Raw genomic sequence first — 21,790 nt, forward strand, 5'->3', positions numbered from 1 at the left:
ACAACTCCCAAGGGCTGAGGGCACAGGAGACCATCAAGGTAGCCCCTGACCCCCTCTCCCCAAAGCTCCACCCTACCTCCTGAAACTGAGGTAACTCCTATATTACCCCCAGAAACCTGTGGCTGCAATCGGCACAATCCAGCCCACCAGCATTCTCTGGATTTGGGGGGATGGCTTCCCCAAGCTCTAACCACACCCTCCTCTTGCCTGCATGCTTCTCTGTGGAACATTCTCCACTATCCAGTGTCTGACTTGGTCTTAGCATCCACTGTGCATCTCCCTTTACACCATCATACCCCTGAATATATAGGCTTCCCCGGGGGCTCAGTGGTAAAGAATCAACGCAGTAGACAGGTTGGAAAGATCCCCTGGAGAAGTAAACGGCAACCCACTCCCATATTCTTGCCTGGGAAATCCTATGGACAGAGGGGCCTGGCAGGCTACAGTCCATGGCGTCACAAAAGGGCTGGATACAGCTCCGTGACCAAACAACTACCCCTGAGGATGGCTGTCTTTGTTGGTGTGGTTCCGGGGTGCACCTCGCCCAGCCCTGGCACGCGTGTGGCTCAGCGCCTTCACTGAACAGGTGGCAGTCACCGCCCTCAGACAAAATCAGGCCTGCTGCCACTCTAGAGCAGCCTGTGGCAGACCCCCAGACACACCCCCACCTCTAATCCTGCAGCCCCCTTTGTGCTCTGTCTTCCTCCAGACTGCCCGTGCTTCGTTCCCAGCATCACTGTCCCACCTCATTCAAAACTCAGTGTAGAAAGCCCTTCCTCGAGGCTGCTTCCTGAGTCCCAGTGGTGGTGTCAAGACTTCCTGAGCAGGGGTGCCCTCCTCACCTCGTGGCAGTTTTCTGAGTCTGTCTCCCCAGAGTCGGTGTCAGCTGAGGGCAGGGGCTCAGTCCTCACTGATATGGATGGGAGGAATCCAGGTGTGGGTCCAGGGCTGGAGGGAGGGGCAGCGCCCCACCCAGGGTAACTCACAACAGAAGCAGAGGAAGTGAAGCAGGTCTGACTGCTCCAGCCGCTCCTTCTCTCCCCTGGGACAGCTGGGGAAAAGCTATGCTCTCTCATGGCCAGGCCAGAGCTGCCTATTGAGGATAGCCCCCCACTCACCCCATCATACATCTTTGCAGTGGAACAGGGAGTGGGCCTCATGATTCAGATCCCAGTGCCCTGTTGGCCTTCCCCTGACCGTACCCGGTGGAGGACTCTGACCCAGATGGGGAGAGGTGCGTGTGGCTGAAGTCCACTGCCCTTGAGAACAGGGAGTGGAGGAGACGCCCTTGCCTTTGAGAATAGCAGGGAGGAGCGATCTGGCTACCTGCCCGGCCAGGGAAGATCAAACATCCATTTCCCACTTTCTCCCTGGGTGGGCGAGGCGAGGAGACTGGCACCAGCCCAGCTGGGGATACGGCACCATTTAGGAGCAGCACAAGGGCCCTGCCCACAGAAGGCTGGACCCAGTCGCTTTCCAGTCAATGTGGAGAACGTCAGGTCCTTGCTATTGGGGTAGAAAGGGACTCCCTCCGCTCCCAGTGGCCAGTGCCCTGGCAGGACAGCTAGAGCAGGCAGCTCGGGCCTGCAGATCCCAGTGAACGTGTGTTATAGATGAGAAGTCCCCAGCAGAGAGTCTCACAGAGACACTTCTGAGCTCAAACCTTATTTGGAAGAGCCTGAAAGCACTCTCACATGCCCTGGCCCAGGCACGGACAGTCCAAGCAAAGAAGCAGTTGTTTTATATTTAATTTACAAAAGAGACCCCAAAATAATAATAATAAACTATCCAGGGGCAGGGGAGTAGGGTCAGGTCCTCCCCGGCCCAGCTGTGCCCCTCTTCCTCTCTGGCAGGGAGAGACGGGGCCTTCCAGGGGACTGCCCCTCCCCCTTAGAACAGGGGGTGGGAGCTGGTAAGGACATCCTACCGGGCATCCCAGAGGGCTCTGCCCCTCCAGACTCTGGTTTGTCCACCCCTTGCAGGCTCCTACATGCCTGACAGACCCCTTGTGGCAGAGGCCAGCTGGCCTGGCAGCTGGGTGAGAGACCCTTACAAAGTCTAGGTGAAGGCCAGGACTGCCACTGCCAGCAGGCCAGTGAGGTGGGACCCAGCCCAGGCCCCACTGGCACCCCCAGCTGCCCGCCTGCGGTCCCACTGGCATTGCTCACCGCCCCAGCCTAAGTAGCACTGGCAGCGAAAGTGCATCTGTAGGTGGTTGCGGTCGGCCCAACTGAGTTCCCCCTCTGGTCGCAGCCGCGGCTCATCAGGTGCGTGGCTAGGCACTAGACGGAAGCTGCTGGCACTGAGGTGCAGGAAGGTGTGAGCGTTGGGGTCCCGGCGCACACAGCGCCCATGGCCATGGCACTGGGCCCAGCTGCAGTACTGGGCAGCCCAGGACACATTGACGACATAGGGTACCAATGACCGAGTCAGATAATCCTTGAGGCGTCGGCAGGTCTCCTGGGGGTAGAGGACAGGGAGGAGGGTCAGCTGCCTTAGCCCATGTGGAAACTCAGTCCACACTGTGTGACTGCACCTTCTTTTAACAGCGCGTGTATGCATGAATGCACGCACATACACGCGCGCACGTACGCCTGAGCCCTCACTGTTCCCATTCCTTCTAAGAAGAGGGTGGGGGCAGGGACTGGAACCCAGCAGGGCAGGTGGGGCAGGGTGGAACTCAACAGCTGGTCAAGACAACAACTCCCTCTTCCTGGGTGAAGGGCAGGGGTGGGGGTGGGGGTAGATCCTGTCTTCACTGTTGGGACACGGGCTGCCTTGGGAAGCAGAGGAGGGGAGCACTTTGAGGTTTGCAGCCAAAGTGCAAACACTCTGCCTCTCCCTGCAGACTCAGCTCTGGTTGGCTGGGTGGGTCTTACTTACGTTGCTGGTGGTAAACCCTGCGTCACCCCAGAGGATGACGCCAGCTGCACCCAGGGCAGCACTCTCACCAATGGTGGAGATGAGATCCATCTGTAGGGGAAGTGGATGAGACCACAGGGTGAGAAGGACAGGTCGGGGGGGCAGGCCCTAGCCTCTACCAATTTGCTGACCCCCGACTGCATCCCAGCCCTCCCCTTCTCATCCCCAGGCAGCAGCTGTTGCGCTTTCTCCTTAAATGTTTAAGCCATTTCCACCCCCTTCTTTGGCCTCCGATTCTCAAGCCAAGGGCCCACTTGAGCCTGGCATGTATCTATCAGTTGTGTCCAACTCTTTGCAACCCCATGGACTGTAGCCCACCAGGCTCCTCTGTCCATGGGATTTCCCAGGCCAGAATACTGGAGTGGGTTTCCATTTCCTTCTCCAGGGGATCTTCCTGACCCAGGGATCGAACCCAGATCTCCTGCCTCGCAGGTGGATTTTTTACCATCTGAGCCACCAGGAAAGCCCTACATCTGTCAGGATGGACTACGAAGTCAGAATGCTAGGCCTGAATGCCTCCTCTGCCTGGATTTCCTGGGAAGTTCTGGCCACACTTCTCAGCATCTCTGGACCTCAATTTTCTTATCCACAAATGGAGATAACAATGTCACCCTCTCATAAGGTTACAGAGAGAATGAGGTGAGGGGATGTAGAGTAGTCAGTAAACTTGAGGGCAGGAGGCCCCCTGGTAACCCAAACCTGCGGTGCTTTCCCAAGGAAGAATACAGGGCCCTGGGAGGCACATACCTCGCTAAGCCCTGTGAGTCCACGGCTATAGGTGGGCCTCGTGAAGACGTAGACGGGGAGTGCATGGTTGGCATGGTGGACGTCAGCCACGCGAAGAGCCTCCTGGACACGAAAGCTGACAAAGTTGCGGCCGTGAGTGGAGGAAGCCAGTGTCTCTTCCAAGTAGACAGAGGGGAAGAGGGCCGTGCTCTCGGCCCAGAGCCAGGCCAGCTGGTCATTTCGGGAGACCTCAACATCAGGGCAGCGGCCTGTATAGGTCTCCCAGTTCTGCACATAATCATGGTTGTAACAGTCAGGGAAGAGGTAGAAGCCCCATAGGTGCCGAGGCCGAAACGCCTTGACAAATCGCAATGTCTCCAGCATGAACTGCCGTGCAGCGAACTCAAACTCATACTGCGCCTCCTTGGCTACGCGCTCTGGTGGCCAATCAGGGTGGCGAATGGCCACCAAATGGCGTGATAATCGGCGGTACACATCCTTGTCCTGCCAGTTGCGCACCCACACTGGCCGCCAGTCCTCCCAGTCGATGACTGCCAGCCCTGCAGGCTCCTGTGTACGAATGTAGTGTTCCACGTGTCCCTTCAGCATCTCCAGGTGTACCCAGAGGCTGCCATTCTGTGGCACACCACCATGTACTGACCTCCCCACCGAATTGAAGTGTGGATACATGCCCAGCCGGTCACGGTAGAAGATGGTGATGTTCTGATTTACAAAACCCTCGTTAGGTGAAGCCTGAACATCAAAGGCCTTCATGTCCTTTGGGTCCAATGGCATCTTGTGGCGCGGGCCACAGTCCTGTGTGGGCACATCCCATGCGACCACAAAGGGCCGGCCCGTGAAGATGGGTGGTGCTGTGGGCTTCAGCTCCGTGGCCCATGCCACCACCAACACCAGGGCCAGTGTGACGGCGGGGCCCAGGCCTGTCCACATGCTGGGGGCTGCAGGAAGTCAGTGTCACCTGCCAGGCACCAGCTCAGGAACTGGTAAAAAGGTGGGAGACAGCAAGTAAGTCTAGAGGATCCTGGAGGTCATCCATCCCAAACCCATCCACGCTCCCAAAGCCCATGCTGCATTAGGCCACCGTGCCCAGGACTGTTCAGACTCTGTTATTAGCTATAACAGATCTGAAAGACCATAGGCCACTGAAGGACAGGCAACACATCCCCGTAGCTCACTGCCAGGAGCACTGGGCTCCTTCCTGGACAAGTAGCCTATGGCTAGGCAGGCACTGCTGTTAGGTCTGTGACCCCTTTGAAACTGGACAAATTGAGCTATGGACTCACTGCCGAAAGGCTCACCCATGACTGAGTATCACCCAGGACAAAGTTTCTGAGAGCCCCAAACCGAGGCCCACTCTACCCCGTGAAGAACTTTTGATCCTGAGAAATCACAGCATTTGGGTGAGGCAAGGCACAGCTCTTGGAGTAGCTAGGAAGCTGTAACTCAGCCCCGAGTTGGTATCTTTTTTAGCACCCGCCCAACAGAAAAGTGAGGCTAACAGACTTTATCTCAGCGCAGACACTCTCCCCCAGCTTGGTGGAGGCCCCGCGGGGACAAAGGGGTGGTGGATCTCCCACGGTGGCGCCAGCAGACCGGCCTTTCCCTCTACAGCTACCAGGAATGCGCGTGCCCGCGAGCCAGGCGGCCGGGGGTAAAAGCCCACTCCACCTGGCCTTTGTCCGGAACCCCGCCCCCGCCCCGCACGTGGGGGCTGAACCCTGCCGGCAAGGGGGGCGGTCTGGGCCGCCTCCCCGTGGGGTTCAGAACAGAGCCCGCGGAGACAGCAGCTCGGCTCGCACTGCCCTCCCTCACCTCGCGCAGGGCGCCGCCGGGACCTGCGCCATGGCCACCTCCATCTCCGTCCCAGCCCGGCCCGCAGCCCTCCACGGTTCGGCCCCGGCTCAGCACCTCTACTGGCTCCGCCCCCCCACCCCAGCCCGCCGGCTCTTTAAGAATCCAGCGCGGAGGCGGGCCCTGCTCAGGATTTGCGACGGGGGAGGGAAGGTGTGCCTGACTTTCGAGCCGCCAATACCGCGCTTTGGGCTCCGAGGACCCCAGATCCTCTTCCGAGGAATGTAGCCGTAAGTCTGGGACTCTGAGGTGCCTCCAAATGGGGCTTTCTTCTGGAGTCTCAGCCACGAGCGCCAAGTCAGCCTAAAGTTCACCCCCGCAACCTGCGACCAGTGGTACACTCCTCCCTGCTCCGCTACGCGGCCAGCCGCTTAAAGGGACAGCGTAAAGGACGAGGGTCGGGAAGGGAATGAAGGTAGTGTGACGTTCCCTCATTCGTCCGTAAGGAGGTGCTGTGGGACCTTGAGGCCTTGGCTGGGGGCAATAGAGAATCTGGCTCTGCACCTCTGAGTGTAATCTCCAGTCCTGGGGCCCCCTTTGTATGGAAAGGGGGACGGTGACCCGCAGCCTGTCTGCGATCTCCCGGGACAGTACTGCCCCGCCCCCCCTACGGTTCAGGGCTCCCCTCCCCCGACCCCGGTGGGAAGGGAATCCCCGCCCCTTGCCCGTCTGGGGCTGGGGGGCCTAGCACCCGCGTCTTAGCCCATCCAGGGCTGGATGGAAGCAGTGGTTGTCCTGGTAACACAAGCTGTGAGTCGCAGTTAGGCCTGCCTGGCTGGGAGCCTATAAGCCCAGCGAGCCCTGAGGGTAGGGCGTCCCCCTGCTCCTGACTTGCAACTGGGACGGCCAGTCCTTGGGCTCCTATCCCCTCTGTCCAGCCTCTGGGGGCCCTGTGGGAACCCCAAGTCGTCCTTTCAACTCTGAGAAGGCTGCCACCCTTACAGAAGTTCCTGGCCGGACAGCAGAGAAAACCGGCTCAGCCAGAAGGGTTCCCCTGGGCCTCCGCTGGGTATCCCGTCTTTTCGCCCTGCACGCCCCTCCCTCTGGGGAGCAGGCTTGGAGCTGCAGTGGAAGCGAGAATTCCTTGCCTCTTCCTAAATCCGCTTCCCCGGGGTCCTCAGCTCCCCAAAGGGCCCGGGTCTACTTGGCCAGCCCATTCCCTGCGCACGCGCCTGGGAGGAGAGAGAGGGAGAGCCATGTACCAGGGTGCAGACCAGTCGTCTGCCCTGGGCTCACCTGTGTGGGAGTCCGTCGGCCCAGTAGGTCGGCGGCCTCCCTCCTTCCCGGGGTAAGTCTCTAGCCAAGCTATTCGCGCCAGCTCCTGCCCTTTGGGCAGCCCGCCGGCGACTTGATAAACCCCATCCCTCCCACCGGCTCCCGCCTCCCACCCCAGCCCTTTATCCTCACTTCCTCCTGCCCCTCAGAGAGGAAAGGGCCAGGAACAGGCGCGGGGGAAGGGACCGCCTTGACCCTGTTTCCCTCCGGTATGTCCTGCTGGCTGGTTGCCTGCCCTGCCCCTCCTCCCCTGAGTAGGCCCTGGCCCAGCAAACTGCACCAGGTGACAGGAAGGCTGGAGGACCCAGCCAAGGTGCCAGCCTCCCCCATGCTGACAGCTTCCCAAACCTGCCCCTGAGGCTGAGGCCCATCCTCAAATCCAGCAGCTTATGAGTGGAGCGGCCCTGGTGGTGGTGCTTTGGGAAGTCAAACTACTTGGGGGATGTTTGGCAGATGGTTCCCTAAAGCAGGTGGTGAAGAGAACCAGCCCTGGGGTGGGGGATGTTGGGGGAACTTACAGGAGCTGAGTCATTTTTTTTCCACTGAGAGCGGAAGCATCTCATGTGTGAGAGTGGACAAAGTGTGACAGAGTGTTGATATGGGTGATGTGGGGGGGACAGGCCCTGGGAGGCTTCTGTACGGTGCTCTTCTGTCAGAGGACATTCCTGGTTGGTTCTAAGATGTTGCCGAGTACAGGGCTCCTTACAAAACTGGTGAGGGGAGGGGTGTATTTCTGTGGGAGAGAGTGTCCATAATGTGGCTGGCTCCAGGGAGGGCTGCAGCAGGGTTCCAGCAGACTCCTCCAGAGGTGCAGACAACTCTGCACACCCTCAAATCACCCTGGGCTACTCCCCCTGGACCTACCATCCCACCCCTTTGATGCCTAGGGCCTCTCCCCTAATAGAAAGCTGTGTAAGCCTGGTGGAGTGGGGGAGGTGGGCACATATCCTACAGTCTACCCCTGATGACTATGCTGGCTCTGTAAGGGACACAGGCCTTAGAAGCTCTAAGGGCAGGGGCCCCTGGGGAAACAAAGGCCAGACCACTGTTCCAGGGCAGGGACATTTCCTCAGGCAGCCAGCAGGAAGGAAGTGCACACAGCCCAGTGGGAGGGAGTGGGGAAGCACTGCCATGACCCCCATTGTTTCCCGCTTCAGAGTCAGCTAGGGCAGGCCCAGCACAGGGAGTTCCCCACACTGGGACAGTGATGACGGGATGCCATCCGGCACAGCAGAACCCTGGCCCTGGGGCAGTCAGTAGGAGGGGCAGTGAAGGGTGATAGGGCCTTGTGCCTGGCATCTTACTGCGCAAATGGGAAGAAACCCAGAGACGAACTTCAAGTCCAGACTGCAGAGGGTGATCCTGCTCCAGACTTGGACCAGTTTAAAGCTCCAAAAGACAGGTAGGTCAACCTCTCAGACCCAGCAGCCTGCGTCCCTGAACTCTCTTTTCCCTTACAGGGAGTTGGGCTGATGGCCAAGGCTAGGCCTGGCAGAGAACTGGCCTCACAGCCCGACCTGAGAAGTGCAGGCCAAATGTTCGCGGGGGCAGGCAGCAGGTGAGAAGGCAAGAGCAGAAAGGATGAGAGGAAGTACTGGGTGAATTGAGTTTAACCTGCTGGAACAGAAGCCCCAAGTCTACACTCCTGGTAGTGCCCACCAGGAGAGGCAAGTGGATTTGGGCTGCAGTTTTGGAGGAGGTCAAGGGCAGTGGCACCCACCTGGCTGCTGTCCACCTAAGGCTGGGCCCTCGAAGGTCTATGGGGCTTAGGCTGTGACCTCATGTAGGTTCAGCTGCCTCAGCTGGGAACAGAACAACTGTTCCAGACCTATCTGAGGTCACACTGTCATCTCAGGTCAGGCAGGTGGGGCCAATCCCTACTGAAGTATCCCAGGGCCTTCCAATTCCAGGGTCTCCACTTACTGAACCTAATACAGGAGTGGCTCTCCATCCTGAGTGGGTCTGTAGTGAGGTGTGTGTGAATACACTGCCACCTGCTGGTTGTAGCTGGGATGGCCGCACTCTGGACCTTGCCAAACATTGGTGCGACCTGAGTCCTGGACCCAGGTCTACCTTCTATGCCCATGTGGTAGTCCAGACACTGGGTGTCACAGCCTCAGAGGATGTCAGTCTTGTATGCAGGGTCTACAAATAATTTTATTGAACAAATAACACAACAGCCTTCCTAGATTGAGGACTACCCTCCCCAAGCCATTTCTCACACGCTTAAAGCACAGAGTTTGCACAGTAAGGAATTAAAAAAAAAATCATTTCTATGTAGAAATCAGACTCTGCCCCAATAACATCATGGACTAGACTATTTACAAGCTTTCACATTTTAAGTATTCCTATTATGGTTGTTTTCTTTCTGCCCCTATCCAGGGGCTCCAGTACTTTTCTCTTGACTGATACTGAAGGGAGGGGTATACTGTAGGGAAAAGGGGTGGTGGGCTCCTCAGAGCTACTGGCACCAGCCCTAGGGTGCTGTGCCTTACCACAGGGTGGTGGATGTGTAAGGGCAAGGGGGATTAGATACAGTAAGTGGGATGGGGCACAGGCATCCAGAGCCCTTCCTGATCCCCATCCCACACCCTCTCAACTTGGGGTGGGGGGGAGGGGGAGAAACAACTAGTTGCAGTGGGGAGGGATCGGGCCAGCCCTGGGTAGAGGGAGAAACCTCCCACACCAGTCCCTACTCCTATTAACAGCCAGCAAAGTGTCCATCCATCTGGGGCTGGGAACAAACAGGCAGGTAGGCAGGAAAAATCAGGCTTGTTCTGCCCCCAGCCTCTGTCCAACACAGGAGGAATCGAGGTAGCAAACGGCTGAAATGCTCCAACGAGAGGGTAAAGGAAGTGAGGGAAAGGAAGTTCCCACTTTTGTAGAGCTCCCATTGCCCTGGGGCTGGAAAAAGGCAGACCTTGCTTTTAAAGTGCTGTAGCCTCTAGCAGGGCTGGGCCCTAGGCAAGCTTGGAAGAATGCAGGCCAGGCAAGGGCACAGGAACCAGGCATTCCTGACCAGCATGTGCCCTGCCATGCTCCTTGTAGGGATTGCTGGGAAAGGTGGACTGGTAACTCCGCCATCAGCCCTCACCAGCTTCCAGCCATCTCTGGTCCACATACAAACCAACACCCAACCAGCACTGTAGGACTGCCCTGCTCACAGCTGAAGGTTCCAGGCCAGTGGAGTTTATTCACGGTTGTGGCCCCAGCCTAGGTTCCTCAATGGAAGCCACACCTTGAGCCTGGGGGTGTCTCGCTGGGGCAGGGGGTGTTTACGCCTGCCACCCCCCAGGCTCACACCTCATAGAGGATCACGGGGAAATCCACGTGGATGCGGGGGGGATCCAACTTCACGGTGCCCTGCCATGGAAACAGAGGCTAGTGAGGGCCGGCTCAGGGCCCCTACTCCAGGAAGCCTTCCTGTTCCTCCCAGTGCCTCCCCCCAGAGCCCCCACCACGACAGCAGACTCCATCTGGGTCTGCCTCCACACATTCAACACAGGCTCTGTGACCACGGCCCAGCCCCTCACCTGAGGAATCAGGTTCTTATGCACCCGCCTCAGCTTGGCCCGCTTCTGCCCGTTCTTGGTGACGATTGTCTCCTCATAGAATTCGTGAGCCAGATCCCCATCCTCGTCATAGAACATGGAGCTGTGCAGAGCGAGAGGGGAACAGGCTGGGCTGGAGCCCCACGCTAGTCATGGCAAATGCCATAGACCACAGGGAAGTATGCCCTCCCCCCAGTGGGGAAGAACAACCTTGGTGGGAGAAAGGGAGGTTAATATGTTTGGAGAATCTTTTGCTTAGAATCTGGGGTCCACTAGAAAGTGGGGAGTAGGATGGTGGCCAGTGCTACTCTGTCAGACCCTAAGAAGAGAGGCCATACCAAAACGTCACTGGTTTGTTCAGCAAGAGTAGCCATTCGATCAGGCCCTTGCCTTCACCCAGGACTTCTAGAGTGAGAAGGATGGTGGCCTGGGCATGATGGTCTCATTCCAGAAGACACTGCTGGCCCAAGGCCAAAGCCTGAGATAGCAGATGCCCAAGCTAGGAGGGAGCCTGAAGGAAAAAAGGCTGAATCCTCCCCGGTCCAGGTGGCTGATGCAACCAGACTGCCATTGTTGGGGTCCCCCTAGATTCCAGCAACACCTGAGCAGCAGTCCTCAGGGCCCATCAGATCCAGGCCCATCTAGTGCTCCTATCTGGGCCCCTTGTGGGAGGGGAGAGGTCAGTGCCCCCAGATCTGGGAAAACATACCTGGGGTGAGGGTCTTTTTCCCCAGGTCCCAGCCTCAACGCTAGGGCCCAGTCCTACTCTCCCAGCCACTACCCAGAGAGGTCCAACCCTACCACAGACAAAACAGAGGGTCATTCTCTTCTAGGGAGAACTGGGGGTGAGTGAGAATAGGAGCCTTCGGCTAGCAGGCTGGGATGGAAGGGATGAAAGGAAGAGGTTCTGGAGTCTCAGGGAGACCCTCTCTTAGCTTTATCGTACGGAGGACCTGCCCAGGGACAAGCCTCAGGCCCACTCTTCTCCTAGGGAGACCTTCAGAGCAGCCAGGCCACGAGGAACCGCCTGTTCGGCTTTCCCCACCCTTTGTTCCTATGGGGACCTGAAATATGGGAGTCGTCCTGACTCGGGTGTAGGGGGTACAGCAGCGGGAGCGCCCCATGTCGCGAGACGCCCAGCCGCCCGTCTGTCCTCCCGGGGGCGGAACCCCGCGCCCTTACCCGCGGCGCGTGAATACGAAGGGGGGCACGACTCGGCCTCGCGGTCGCACCAAAGCTTGCTCAGCGACCGCCGCCTCTGGGCCGCCGCCCCCCGCCGCCGAGGTGAAGGGCCACAGGCCCCGAGCTTTGGAGCCGCTGGCGCCCATGTCAGGGCCGCCGGCGCATGGCGGGCCCGGCAGTAACTTCGCTCTTACAAGGCCGTCGGCGCCACCATACCCTGCCTGGGCCTTGGCTCGCAGATGCCGCCGCAGCCGCTGCCGCCGCCTTCCGCAGGCTCCGCTGTCTCCACGGAAACCTCACTTCCGCTTCCGAATGCGCCGCATGCTGCCCCCTCTGATTGGCTGCTTCTCTCGTCGGTCCGCGGGGCGGGACCAACAGCCGCCCTCAAATGCTAGGTACCCCAGCATGCACCGCAAGACGTCAGCTCCCAGCAGGCCACGCTCTCTCCAGCTCGGGCAGCTCCCACCAGGGAAAGCGGTGGCTGTGTCCTCCTCCTTATTTCTTTAGCTTGTATGGCGGCTCTTATGTCCCCAACCCCTAGAGGTCAGGCTCAGTGGACCTGCCCAATCACCGGGTACCTCCCCCAAACCAGCACTTTAGGGCCTGACTCCAGGCCAGACTGGTCAGTGCCCATCTGGCTTCTATCCCCATACCTTTTTTGCCATCCCCAATTGTGGCATGTGGAGGAGAAACTCAACCTAAATAAAATTAAGGAATTAGCCTATGGTTGTATATCTACATTCAGGGCCAAAGAACTTCAAATTCAGTGTACTTTCCAAACCCACCAGAAGCCTTGCTTTATGAAGGTTTGTGGATATTAACATCTGTACCTTTGGTACCATGACCAGTGTCTGGTCCACAATAGAATCTCAATATTTGGTGAAGTGCCTTCCACAGCATGGAGTGTGTGGTTTCTCTAAGCTCTGGCAGTTGATGTTCTTACCCCACTACAACCTTAGCCACAGGGTTTGAGTGATGACTGAGTACATATCCATATACCACATCCTTCACAGATTTGTCCCATAGTTACTGTGAGCCTGTCCATCAATCTTGGCAGCCACTGGCTTGTGGGGCAATTACAGATGAGGGCCCATAATAAAGAATCCAAAAGCAGAATTCTTAAATCTTTATTTAGCCATTTCTCTCAGACCCCAGGCTCTGATGACTATCACCCCCACCCCTTTCCCCACAGGAGGCATTCAGCTGAGGCCACAAAATAGTACATACATTCGCACACATCATCAAAAATACCCAAGGGAAGGACCCTGGCTTTGACTGGCAAACAAGGCACAGACACCTGGGCCAGTGCCCACGTTCAGAGAGCCTGGCCCAGGGACATCCTCCTTGGAGGAGGCAGAGGCACTATTGCTGCACCCTTAGCCAGCACTCCCTGACCTGAAGGTGTGTGAGGAGTCAGAGGGTGCTGGAGAGGGAACCCTAGACTCTTCCTTGATGCCTGTCTTATCTTGAACACCCACCCTTGGTTCTGATAGGGCTATCCTGAGACACCCCCCTCCCCCATCCAAGACCCAAATCACACAACCGTTCTGCATAGACAAGGGCCCTCATCCCTGCAAACGACCCTATTCTGTTTGTAGGGTCTCCAAGATTCTCATATCTGAGACACAAATTTAAAGAGACTTGTGTCTCCTCTACCCATGCTGCAAGCCTGGAGCAGCTTCTCAGGGCAACCCTGGCCCACCATGACCCAGTACGTGACAGGCAGAAGGGTGAAGAGCCATGCTCTGCTCCACCCACTGGTGGACACAGGGGGCCAGCTCCTTCGCTATTCTCTGGGCTCGTTCCCCCAGCAAGAGAGGGCCTCCATGCACACTCATTCCTCAGGCCACAGGGGCCTTTGCACACTCACACGGCACGCCCTTGGCGCTGCCTACTCTCCTCCTTCCACCCCAGGGTACAAGAGGTCACCCCAGGGGGCAGGCGTGCAGGGCTTCCTGGATCTTCTGGCGACAATAGGAGTACTTCTGCAGGATCTGGCGGAGGTGTTCCTCTTCCTCCCGCTGCAGGATGCGCAGAAAGTTGTGTAGCTCAGGCATGCTGAAAGCGTCCCACTAGAGGGGGAGAAGGGAGACACAAGCTACAGCAGGCACTACCAAGCTGGCAGGCTCTCCCCAAAAAAGATGACTTTATCACGATCATGCAGCTAGGATGGTGCTTTCCAGTGTCAGGTTCTTGCCTGAGTGGTCTGTGTTAAGATTCCCAAAAACAATACATAGAGAAGATGGGTCCCACAAAGTAGGGCAGTGATCTTGCAGACAGGCAACCAAACCAATGTTCCTTAGCTACCTGTGGACAGGTCATGCCTCCTTTCTCTGAGTTTAATCTCACTCTGCAGAGGCACTACCTTGGAGCTGGAGAGCTTCCCGGTAAAAAGTTCTAGTGCCTAAAGACGGGCACCTCCGTGTTGTCCTGTGCCTATCTGTGTGGCTCTGACCTGGCCTGAGATCACCACGCCATCAGATGGACTCCTGCATCTCCTGAGGACTTCCCACGACAGGGAAGAGCAGTGCGTCAAGATAGTTCTTCCTGGTTTCCTGAGACGAGCCCTAGACCTTGGCATGAATATCCTGGAAACCTCCACTTTAGCTGCAAGGCTCACACACTTCTGCAGAGGCTTTGCAGGGCTTGTCTGCAGCCCTGTTGCTCCTTCAAGTCTTACGGTAGCTGCAACCCTCCAGTCCCACCCAGTCACACCCAAGAAACTAAGGAGAGCTGTTACTCACATTCACCTCCCCAGAGTCATTCTCCTTCAGCACAAAGCTTAGGGCCTTCTCACTGGGCCCTGCAAGGAGCCGGAGGCGTAGGGGCTGCTCATCATCGGACAGCTTCCGGAGGTACACTGTGGGCCAAGCAGAGGGAAGGGAGGGTTTAACTAGAGCCAGGCACAGCCCCCTCAGCTCCTGCATGCACAGGCACATGTATATATACCCTCACACATGGTGGGATGGGGTGGGAAGCCCACCTTGGCCATGGCGCTCAGCCCGCTCAAAGAGTGCAAACTTGCGAGGGTCATCCACCACCAGGAATTTACGCAACAGGGCCTCGATGACCTCACGTGCCCGCGTGCGTGACAACACATGCAGGTGCTTGACAGCATCCTTGGGCAGGTAGAAGGAGGTGCGGCGTTTCACAGCTGTGCCCCGCCCTGGGCCTCGCCGGGCATCCTGCAGGGAGGGTGGCTTCTTGCTGGAGGGAACTGAGACAGGGCGCACCAGCTTCAGTTGAACCTTGATGAAGCCTGTGTAGGAGCCATCCTTGTTCTAAAGAGGAAAAACCAAACTGTGATTAGGTGCCAGGTGAGATGCAACAGGACTGGACCCTACCAGTCCACTTAGGGCTAGGGTGGGTGTGAATAAATCACTGCTCAGGCCTTCCCAAGAATACCTCAACTCTGACCTTCTGGGCATCAGGCATGTGGCTGGGTTCCTATCTCCAGAACAGGCTGTCAACTCACCAGGCTCATGAACAAGTTGCTGTTGATCTGGCCATTGTACTCCTTGATCTTCTGCTCGATCTCAGCTTGAGAAAGGTCAGGTGTCTCCCACTCCACGGGCTCGTCCTGAAAGATGGGCAGGCATGGAGAGAGGGCCCTCACAGAACCCATTCCTCTGCAATGCATGTCAAAGGCAAGAAGATAAACTCCGGGTGGACCACTCTGTAAAATGGCCTGTGGGCAGCCTTTGGAAACTGACGGACACAGTTCATGGCCTGATGAGAGGAAACCATCACAGCTCCTGGTTCTGCATTCTATGGACACAGCCAAGGCAGAATCATTTGGCTTCTCTGCTGCTGGCCTGGAGCCTCCTCAGCCCTGGGGAAGGTTCTAAGGACACCTTGAAATCAAGGCCAGGATAAGATCAGGGACTCTGAGAAGGAACATCTTGATCTCAGCACCCTAGTTGGGTGGGGTCAAGGTGTATCCTGGAGAAGGCAGTTCACTTTGCCTCTTGGCCTTGACCATGACTCACCGCAGGGGGAGAGGTATAGGGATTGGTGCACACCAGGAGACCAGCCACCAGGGGGCAGGAGGAGAGGGGCAACTGCTACAACCTTAACACTTCTTGGTGGGGGACTTGGGCCAGGCCTACATGTCTCAGACACAGTGAGAAAACCACTATGACATGTCATTTGATCTTGACCCAAGTTGCACAAAAGGCAGCCTCAGGCCAGGCTCCAATCTGCCAGAGGTGGACATGGGCAGCCTTCTAGTAGAGCCTGTCACACAAGTGCCAAACAGGGAAGCTTATGCACCTCCTCCCTGCTGTCTAGAAGGTTTAGCCCAAAGATTTTAGCTCCGCCACTCAGCCCTTCCCCTTGCTCCTCCAGGGACTGGATTCTTGTCAGAAGGGTGGTGTATGGGCCAGGGCTTCAGCCAAACTCCCTTGTCTCATTGCATCAGCCTTACTTCCTGTTGACGTCAGACAGGCCCTAGTAGGAATGGGAGTGTCACAGACTCAGCTGAGATCATCACTGACCAATGCACTGTCCCAGAGAAGTTCCCATCAGAAGGTCTTCTGCAGAATAACCTTAATCTTGTGCTCAGCTTTGAGCCCAGGACAGCCAGACTTCTTCCTGGCTACTGCTTTGGAGCCCCCTAAGCTTAAACCATCTGATGGCTCAGATGGTAAAGAACCTGCCTGCAATGCAAAGAGACCTGGGTTCGATCCCTGGGTGGGGAAGATCCTCTGGAGAAGGAAATGGCTACCCACTCCAGCATTCTTGCCTCGGAAATCCCATGGACAGAGGAGCCTGGAAGGCTACAGCCTAAGGGGTTGCAGAGATTTGGACAGGACTGAGTGACTAACACTTTCACTTTCAAGTTTACACCATCTCATGCGAACAATAGGAAGGACAGATGAGGGGGTAGGGTAGAGTTCACAGCCTTTTAGCAATATGCTCTTCACCTAGTACCTGCAGCTGTTCAGCTGTCAGCAAGCTGTTGACACTGAGGACTGAGGCTCTGGAGAAGCCTATTTGCTTCCCCAAGCTTCCAAAAGTCTCGTAGATAGAAAAGAGCATTGAGAAATGAAAAACTTGAGCAGAAACCTTGTTGTAGACAGCTGGAAATCTTGTAGGACTGGTAAGAACAAATGGTCTGGATCCTGGAAAATGAGGGATGTGGGGGGATAAAATGATGGCCAGAGGGGCTGGGAATAAAGGATGGAGTGTTTGTTCCATCCAAGGAGAGGATTTTGGACAAGGCATGCCCCAGGAGAAAAGACTGTCAGGATGGAAGAGGTGCTAGGGGCAGGAGGAAAGCTGAGCAGAATCCAGTGCCAGGGCAAGAAGGAAGAGAATTCTGTTTACAGAACAGGGTGATCAAAGGGATGCTACTCACTTATTCCCCTTCCTTATGATGGCTCTGAGCTCTAGCCTGGGTCCTCCCTCTTCCCTTCCTGGGTTGTCCAAGAGCTCCAAACTGGGATGCAGTGACCTCAGTTCCAGCCCCTTCCCAGTTCCCTCCAGGTGAACCTCCCTCAAGGACTTGGGACTGGAGGTACTGCACTGTCCTGCCAGGATTCTAGAGGAGAAAGTTTCATTTTCCATTTTCTAAAACTGACTGCTGGAGGAGAATTCCACAAGTTGTCCCAGAGGGACATACAACAGGACCTTGGAATTTCCCTTCTGCTGCACTCTAGCCACTCACCCTCTACTCTGCCACTGTCCAGAGTGACTGATGGTTTTTTTTTTTTTCTTAACTTATTTTTAACTGAAGGATAATTGCTTTATAATATCATGTTGGTTTTTGCCATACATCAACATGAGTCAGCCATAGGTATACATATCTTACATACAAGATATGTATGTATCTTGGGACTCCACAGCCTGCTTTTCAACTGGTTAGTGTTTTGTGGTTTTTCTCACCTTTCCACGATGGAAAGTGGCTCAGGCCTGAGTGACACAGGGACAGTCCCAGGGATCCACCCTCAAACCTTGCACCCAGACTCTGGACTGAGCTTTCAAGGTATAGAATTTTCATCTAAATAATCACTCATAATCACCCATAACTCCTTTCTCTTGGCTCATGTAAGGAATTCTGCCCCATTGCTGCCAGGTATACTGAACTTCACTTCATGGTCCCCATCTCTCTTTCCTGCTCTGCCGAGGTGTACCAGCTCTGAGCCTGGAGGTCACACTCATGGTACACAGCACAGAGGTCTCTGATAATGGGGACATCTGGGAGGCTCTCAGAGGCACAGCTGCTCCAGTACCACACTTTATAGTCCTAGATTAGTAACCCCTATCTCTTGATTCCGCTCAGGGCATTTTACAATCTAGCCTTTCCCACCTTTCCTGGGTGAAGTGTTCCTGAATGCTGACAGTCCAAAACAAGGCTTCCTTTCCGGCTATTCCCAGATCCCCTGGTCTGCTCTGATTTTTCTATATATGCTGCCCAAGCGAGTACTCCTGGTCCACTGAAGAGGAGGGTAGACTGAGAATCTTCCACATTCCAGCAGCTGGTGACAGGCCGGGACCGGCAAGAGGTGGGAATCAAGCTAGCTCCATCCAGGAGTGGAAATGGAGGGGCCTGGACCTTCCTTTGCTTCTCTCCGACCTTCCTTTGCCTCTCTCCTAAACACACTTCTCAATTCCCGGCGAGGACTCCTCCCCCTCCACTTCCTCCAGGTCCCCCAGAGAAGGGGTGGGAGCGCCCACACGCGGAAATCGAGGTGGTAATCTAGACTGCACAGTCAGCCTTAGTAAGGGGTAGATAATGCCTGCCGCTGGTCTACCCCAAGCCACTCAGCTGTTTCCCCTGGTTCAACCGGTCTGTGACAGAAACAGCAAGGGCTCGGCACCCAGTACCGATGTGCTGAAAGCCAGATACACGGTTCCGAGGGCTGGCCCCGGTCCGGTTCGAGATCCACGCTGACAGGAGAGCGGAGCGGCCCACAAACTCTCGAGACTGCAACGTACCGTGGAGGGGCGGGATCCCAGCGATCGCCCCCGCCCGCCTCCCTCAACCCCCAGTCCCCACCTGGTCCCGACGCGGCCTGCGCGCCAGCGAGGTACGCGCAGTGAAGTACTGCTCGAGCTCTGAGTCCGAGTCCTCCTGGCTGCAGTAGCCACTGCTTGTCGTGCTGTTCCAAGTCATCTCGAAGGAAGGCGTTCCCGCGTCCGCCTCACCCATCGCCACGCCCGCCAGTCCGCCAGCTCCGGTGCACCGGTAGACTCCCACCACCGCCCCAAGCGCGTGTACGCGTGCGCACCCGTATATGAGTGTGCGTGCGCCGGAACCAGTGTCCGCGCCGCAACCGTTAACACTGAAACGTAGACAGCCAGGATCTAGCTGTCATCTCATTGGAGGAGGGATGTCGAAGGGCGGGGTCACACACGCCTCGCCTCCAAGAATGATCTCAGCCCTCAGTTCAGCGCCGTCTCGCAGGCCCCGCCTCCCAAGGGACACTATGGAGCTTGTGCGCATGTTTACCAGCGTGGCCTCGAGGCCGGATGCAGCTGCGGGAAGGTGCGGAAGTTGTACTTGCGCGTAGTCTGGGCGGCTCCGGGCGGTTAGGGCCGAGTCAGCACCCCCCCGGCACCCCGTGGAGCCCGCGCGCAAAATTAGCCACTCTCTGCCACCGGGAAGTCGGCTATCAAAACGTTTATTGCGCGTAGCGCCGGGCGGCCCTAGGGGACGCCTGCAATGTGGCCCGCTCGTCCACGCATCCCTGCCTTGCCCGTGAGCTCCCCAGTCCCGCGCTCACCACATTCGTGTCCCGCTCCAGCGCCGGTTCCCAGCCCAGGTCCCGGGGCCCGCAGCAGTCTAGGGAGACGAGCGCGCGGCAGCGGTAGTGGCAGGTGAACTTGCAATCTGCAGAGAGGCCTGGCCGTAAGGTGGACGAACCCCAGCACCAGCTCGGAGGAGCGTCCCAGGGACAGAAGCGAAGCCCCGGGATGAAGGCCGTTGCTCGTCGTGTTCTCCATGATTGGCCTTATCTCAGTTCCCGTTAACACCCACTAGCACTCAGATTTTAGAGTCTCCCCCCGTCCCCCCCGCCCCCAGCGCCTGGAAACTGGCAGGGAAAACTTCATGCTGTTAGGGATCCGGGCCTGCTCAACAGTTGGATTTCTAGCGCCTAGGGCAGAACTTCCCCTTCCTCATTATCAGCGTCCCTCCCTCCTCCCATTTACTGGAGGGGGAAACAAACTTTTAACTCAGTGCCGCTTCGTGTCCTTTTTCTCTATTCCCCTTACACTCAAAACTTACCAACACTGGTCTCTTAATTCCTCGCCTTCATCCTCTACCCATTCCAGTCAGTCTTGTTCCCCTCCCTCCAGGAAACTCAGAGACCGCACCGCGGAATGCGGTGGTCCCTTCACCTCTTCAGCATCCTCCGATGCTTGCTTTCCGGATTCCCCGGGGGGCCCTCACTACCGCGGTTTTCCTCCCACCTCACTGTAGCCCTTGCTCAGGGGGCTTCACTTCTGTTTCAGCTTCCAGATCTAATGGTGGGGTGTCCGAGGCCCAGTCCTGATCGCTTTTCTTCTCTGTGTACACTGACCTACCTTACATCCAAGGCTTCCATCTGACCTCCTTGAGATCAAATTCTGTGTGTCAGTATCTTCATTTGGCTGTCCAATAAACATTTCAAGCAGACATGGCCAACATTTAACTCACTTTCCTACTCCTTTTAATTCTTCACTTCTCCTCACCCCTGCCCTTGCCAGAGTTCCTCAACTCAGCAAAAAACAAAAACCAAACCAAACCACCCCAACTCATCCTTGATTCCTCTCTTGTTTCTGCCTCTGACACACACCCAAATTGTCCTGTTTTTCATTCCCATGGCCACTCCATTTCTCCTTGGGAACACTGCTATCTCCCAGTCCTTGTCATGCTTTGTATGCTGCCACAAGTCCCATACTCATCCTAGCTGAATACAGATAAACTCCTGTACTAGATAAGAGAGTCTCCATCACACACAGGCTTGGGACATCTTCCCTAAGTTCCTAAATGGGCCAGAGCAGTGATTCTCAACCCAGGCTACACATTAGAACGACCTGTTTTTAAAAATCGCTGGTACACTCCCAGTGACCTGACTGATTCAACAGATCTGCAGTAAGATCCAAGGGTAGGGGTTTGGAGGGCAATAAAAGCATCCCAAGTGTTTCTAGATGGTGTATGGCCAGTCAGACAGCAACCTCAGCTTGCTGGTGATTTCTGGGAGGGCAGAAGCACCAACTGGTGTGTGGTTGTGTTTCATGTTTTAGCAGCTGGTTGACTGAACCTGCAATAGGTATTTGCTAAAGGCAGACTCAAAACTCCTGCCTGCAGCCCTGTGCCCAAGTTTCTGACTATTTCCAGGCCTTCTCCCATAGGTGGGTAAGTTCCCTTCACCACAGGCATTCTCCTGGGGGACTTGGCAAGTGAATCTTTCCAAAGGGGCAAGTGTAAGAATGTGAGTCCAGAGAATGACATGCACAAGCCTTTCTCAAGAAGGGCCAAGGCAGTGGTTAAACTTGAAAGTAGCACCTTATTTACAGACAAGCGCGTTTGCCTAACTGTCTCAGAAGCAGGTGGAGCTTGGCAAGGTTATAAACTATCAGCCCGCACTCTCTTGTGCTATGGGGCAAAGGTAACGGACCTGGTCCGTGGGGACCGTCCCCCCGACCCCCTCCATCGCAACTTGGCCCTCAGCGACGGGGCTGTCCCTTGGCTGCCCGTTTCGCTCCCGCCAGTTCTTGGGTCCGCTACTCACGCGCGCACTGCAGACCCTTGCGCACGACGCCCCAGATGAAGTCGCCACACAGGTCACACCACGTGTGCGTAGCGGGCCCCGCGGGCTGGAAGCGGTGGCCCCGGCCCGGGACCTGCTGCCTTGCGGCGTTGCGCGCTGTGCCCGGCGCGATGCGCAATGCATTGGCACGCTCGAGCCGGGTGCGCCCCGGGGCGGCGCACCGTTCGGGTGCCAGTTCCCGCAGTTCAATGAGCTCAGGCTCAGCGGACATGGCCCGGTCGGGCCGGGTCTCCGGCCGGTTCTGGGCGCTAGCGAGCGCGGGGCGGGCGGGTCCGCGGGGCGGGCCCCGATTCGGCGCCGCCTCCAGGATTCAGGCAGAGCCGCGGGAGAGCAGAGGACAGCGGCGCAATGGAAACCTGGGCGCCCGCGCTGTGTCGGCCCGCAGGCGGAGTGGGACGGCGGGTGCGGCTGGGGACTGCTCTCTCAGAGTCCCCGCCCTCCGTTTCCTATCCTCCCTTCATCCAGCGAGCCACTCCCCTCCTCTTAACAACCACGACGACCTCA

The 21,790-nt window shown here is 56.9% G+C and overlaps 3 protein-coding genes across 7 annotated transcripts; all 3 read right to left on the reverse strand.

Annotated features, from left to right (window-relative positions):
* Positions 1-1,726: 1,726 nt before the first annotated feature.
* HYAL2 (hyaluronidase 2) lies at positions 1,727-10,417 on the reverse strand. Of its 4 annotated transcripts, none has more exons than XM_027522670.1 (4): positions 6,757-6,881; positions 3,670-4,649; positions 2,884-2,973; positions 1,727-2,460 (listed from the first exon to the last, which is right to left on the reverse strand). In XM_027522670.1, the coding sequence occupies exons 2-4, from the start codon at positions 4,597-4,599 to the stop codon at positions 2,059-2,061; spliced, it is 1,422 nt and encodes a 473-aa protein (XP_027378471.1). In that variant the 5' UTR covers positions 4,600-4,649; positions 6,757-6,881; the 3' UTR covers positions 1,727-2,058. The 4 variants fall into 4 exon arrangements, with proteins under 4 accessions (XP_027378471.1, XP_027378470.1, XP_027378472.1 ...); XM_027522669.1 differs by lacking the exon at positions 6,757-6,881 and adding an exon at positions 5,482-5,801; XM_027522671.1 differs by lacking the exon at positions 6,757-6,881 and adding an exon at positions 5,173-5,280.
* On the reverse strand, positions 8,933-11,842 carry TUSC2 (tumor suppressor 2, mitochondrial calcium regulator). The gene is made up of 3 exons (XM_027522694.1): positions 11,529-11,842; positions 10,329-10,449; positions 8,933-10,158 (listed from the first exon to the last, which is right to left on the reverse strand). The coding sequence occupies exons 1-3, from the start codon at positions 11,672-11,674 to the stop codon at positions 10,093-10,095; spliced, it is 333 nt and encodes a 110-aa protein (XP_027378495.1). The 5' UTR covers positions 11,675-11,842; the 3' UTR covers positions 8,933-10,092.
* Positions 11,843-12,639: 797 nt separating this feature from the next.
* Positions 12,640-21,672, reverse strand: RASSF1 (Ras association domain family member 1). 2 transcript variants are annotated; one of them, XM_027522689.1, is made up of 6 exons: positions 21,248-21,672; positions 19,256-19,362; positions 15,004-15,108; positions 14,512-14,809; positions 14,273-14,388; positions 12,640-13,600 (listed from the first exon to the last, which is right to left on the reverse strand). In XM_027522689.1, exons 1-6 carry the CDS (start codon positions 21,495-21,497, stop codon positions 13,454-13,456), a joined length of 1,023 nt encoding a protein of 340 aa, XP_027378490.1. In that variant the 5' UTR covers positions 21,498-21,672; the 3' UTR covers positions 12,640-13,453. The 2 variants fall into 2 exon arrangements, with proteins under 2 accessions (XP_027378490.1, XP_027378491.1); XM_027522690.1 differs by lacking the exons at positions 19,256-19,362; positions 21,248-21,672 and adding an exon at positions 18,529-19,229.
* Positions 21,673-21,790: the final 118 nt, after the last annotated feature.

The sequence above is a fragment of the Bos indicus x Bos taurus genome, chromosome 22 (assembly GCF_003369695.1).
Source record: "Bos indicus x Bos taurus breed Angus x Brahman F1 hybrid chromosome 22, Bos_hybrid_MaternalHap_v2.0, whole genome shotgun sequence".
Taxonomy (NCBI): Eukaryota; Metazoa; Chordata; class Mammalia; order Artiodactyla; family Bovidae; genus Bos; species Bos indicus x Bos taurus.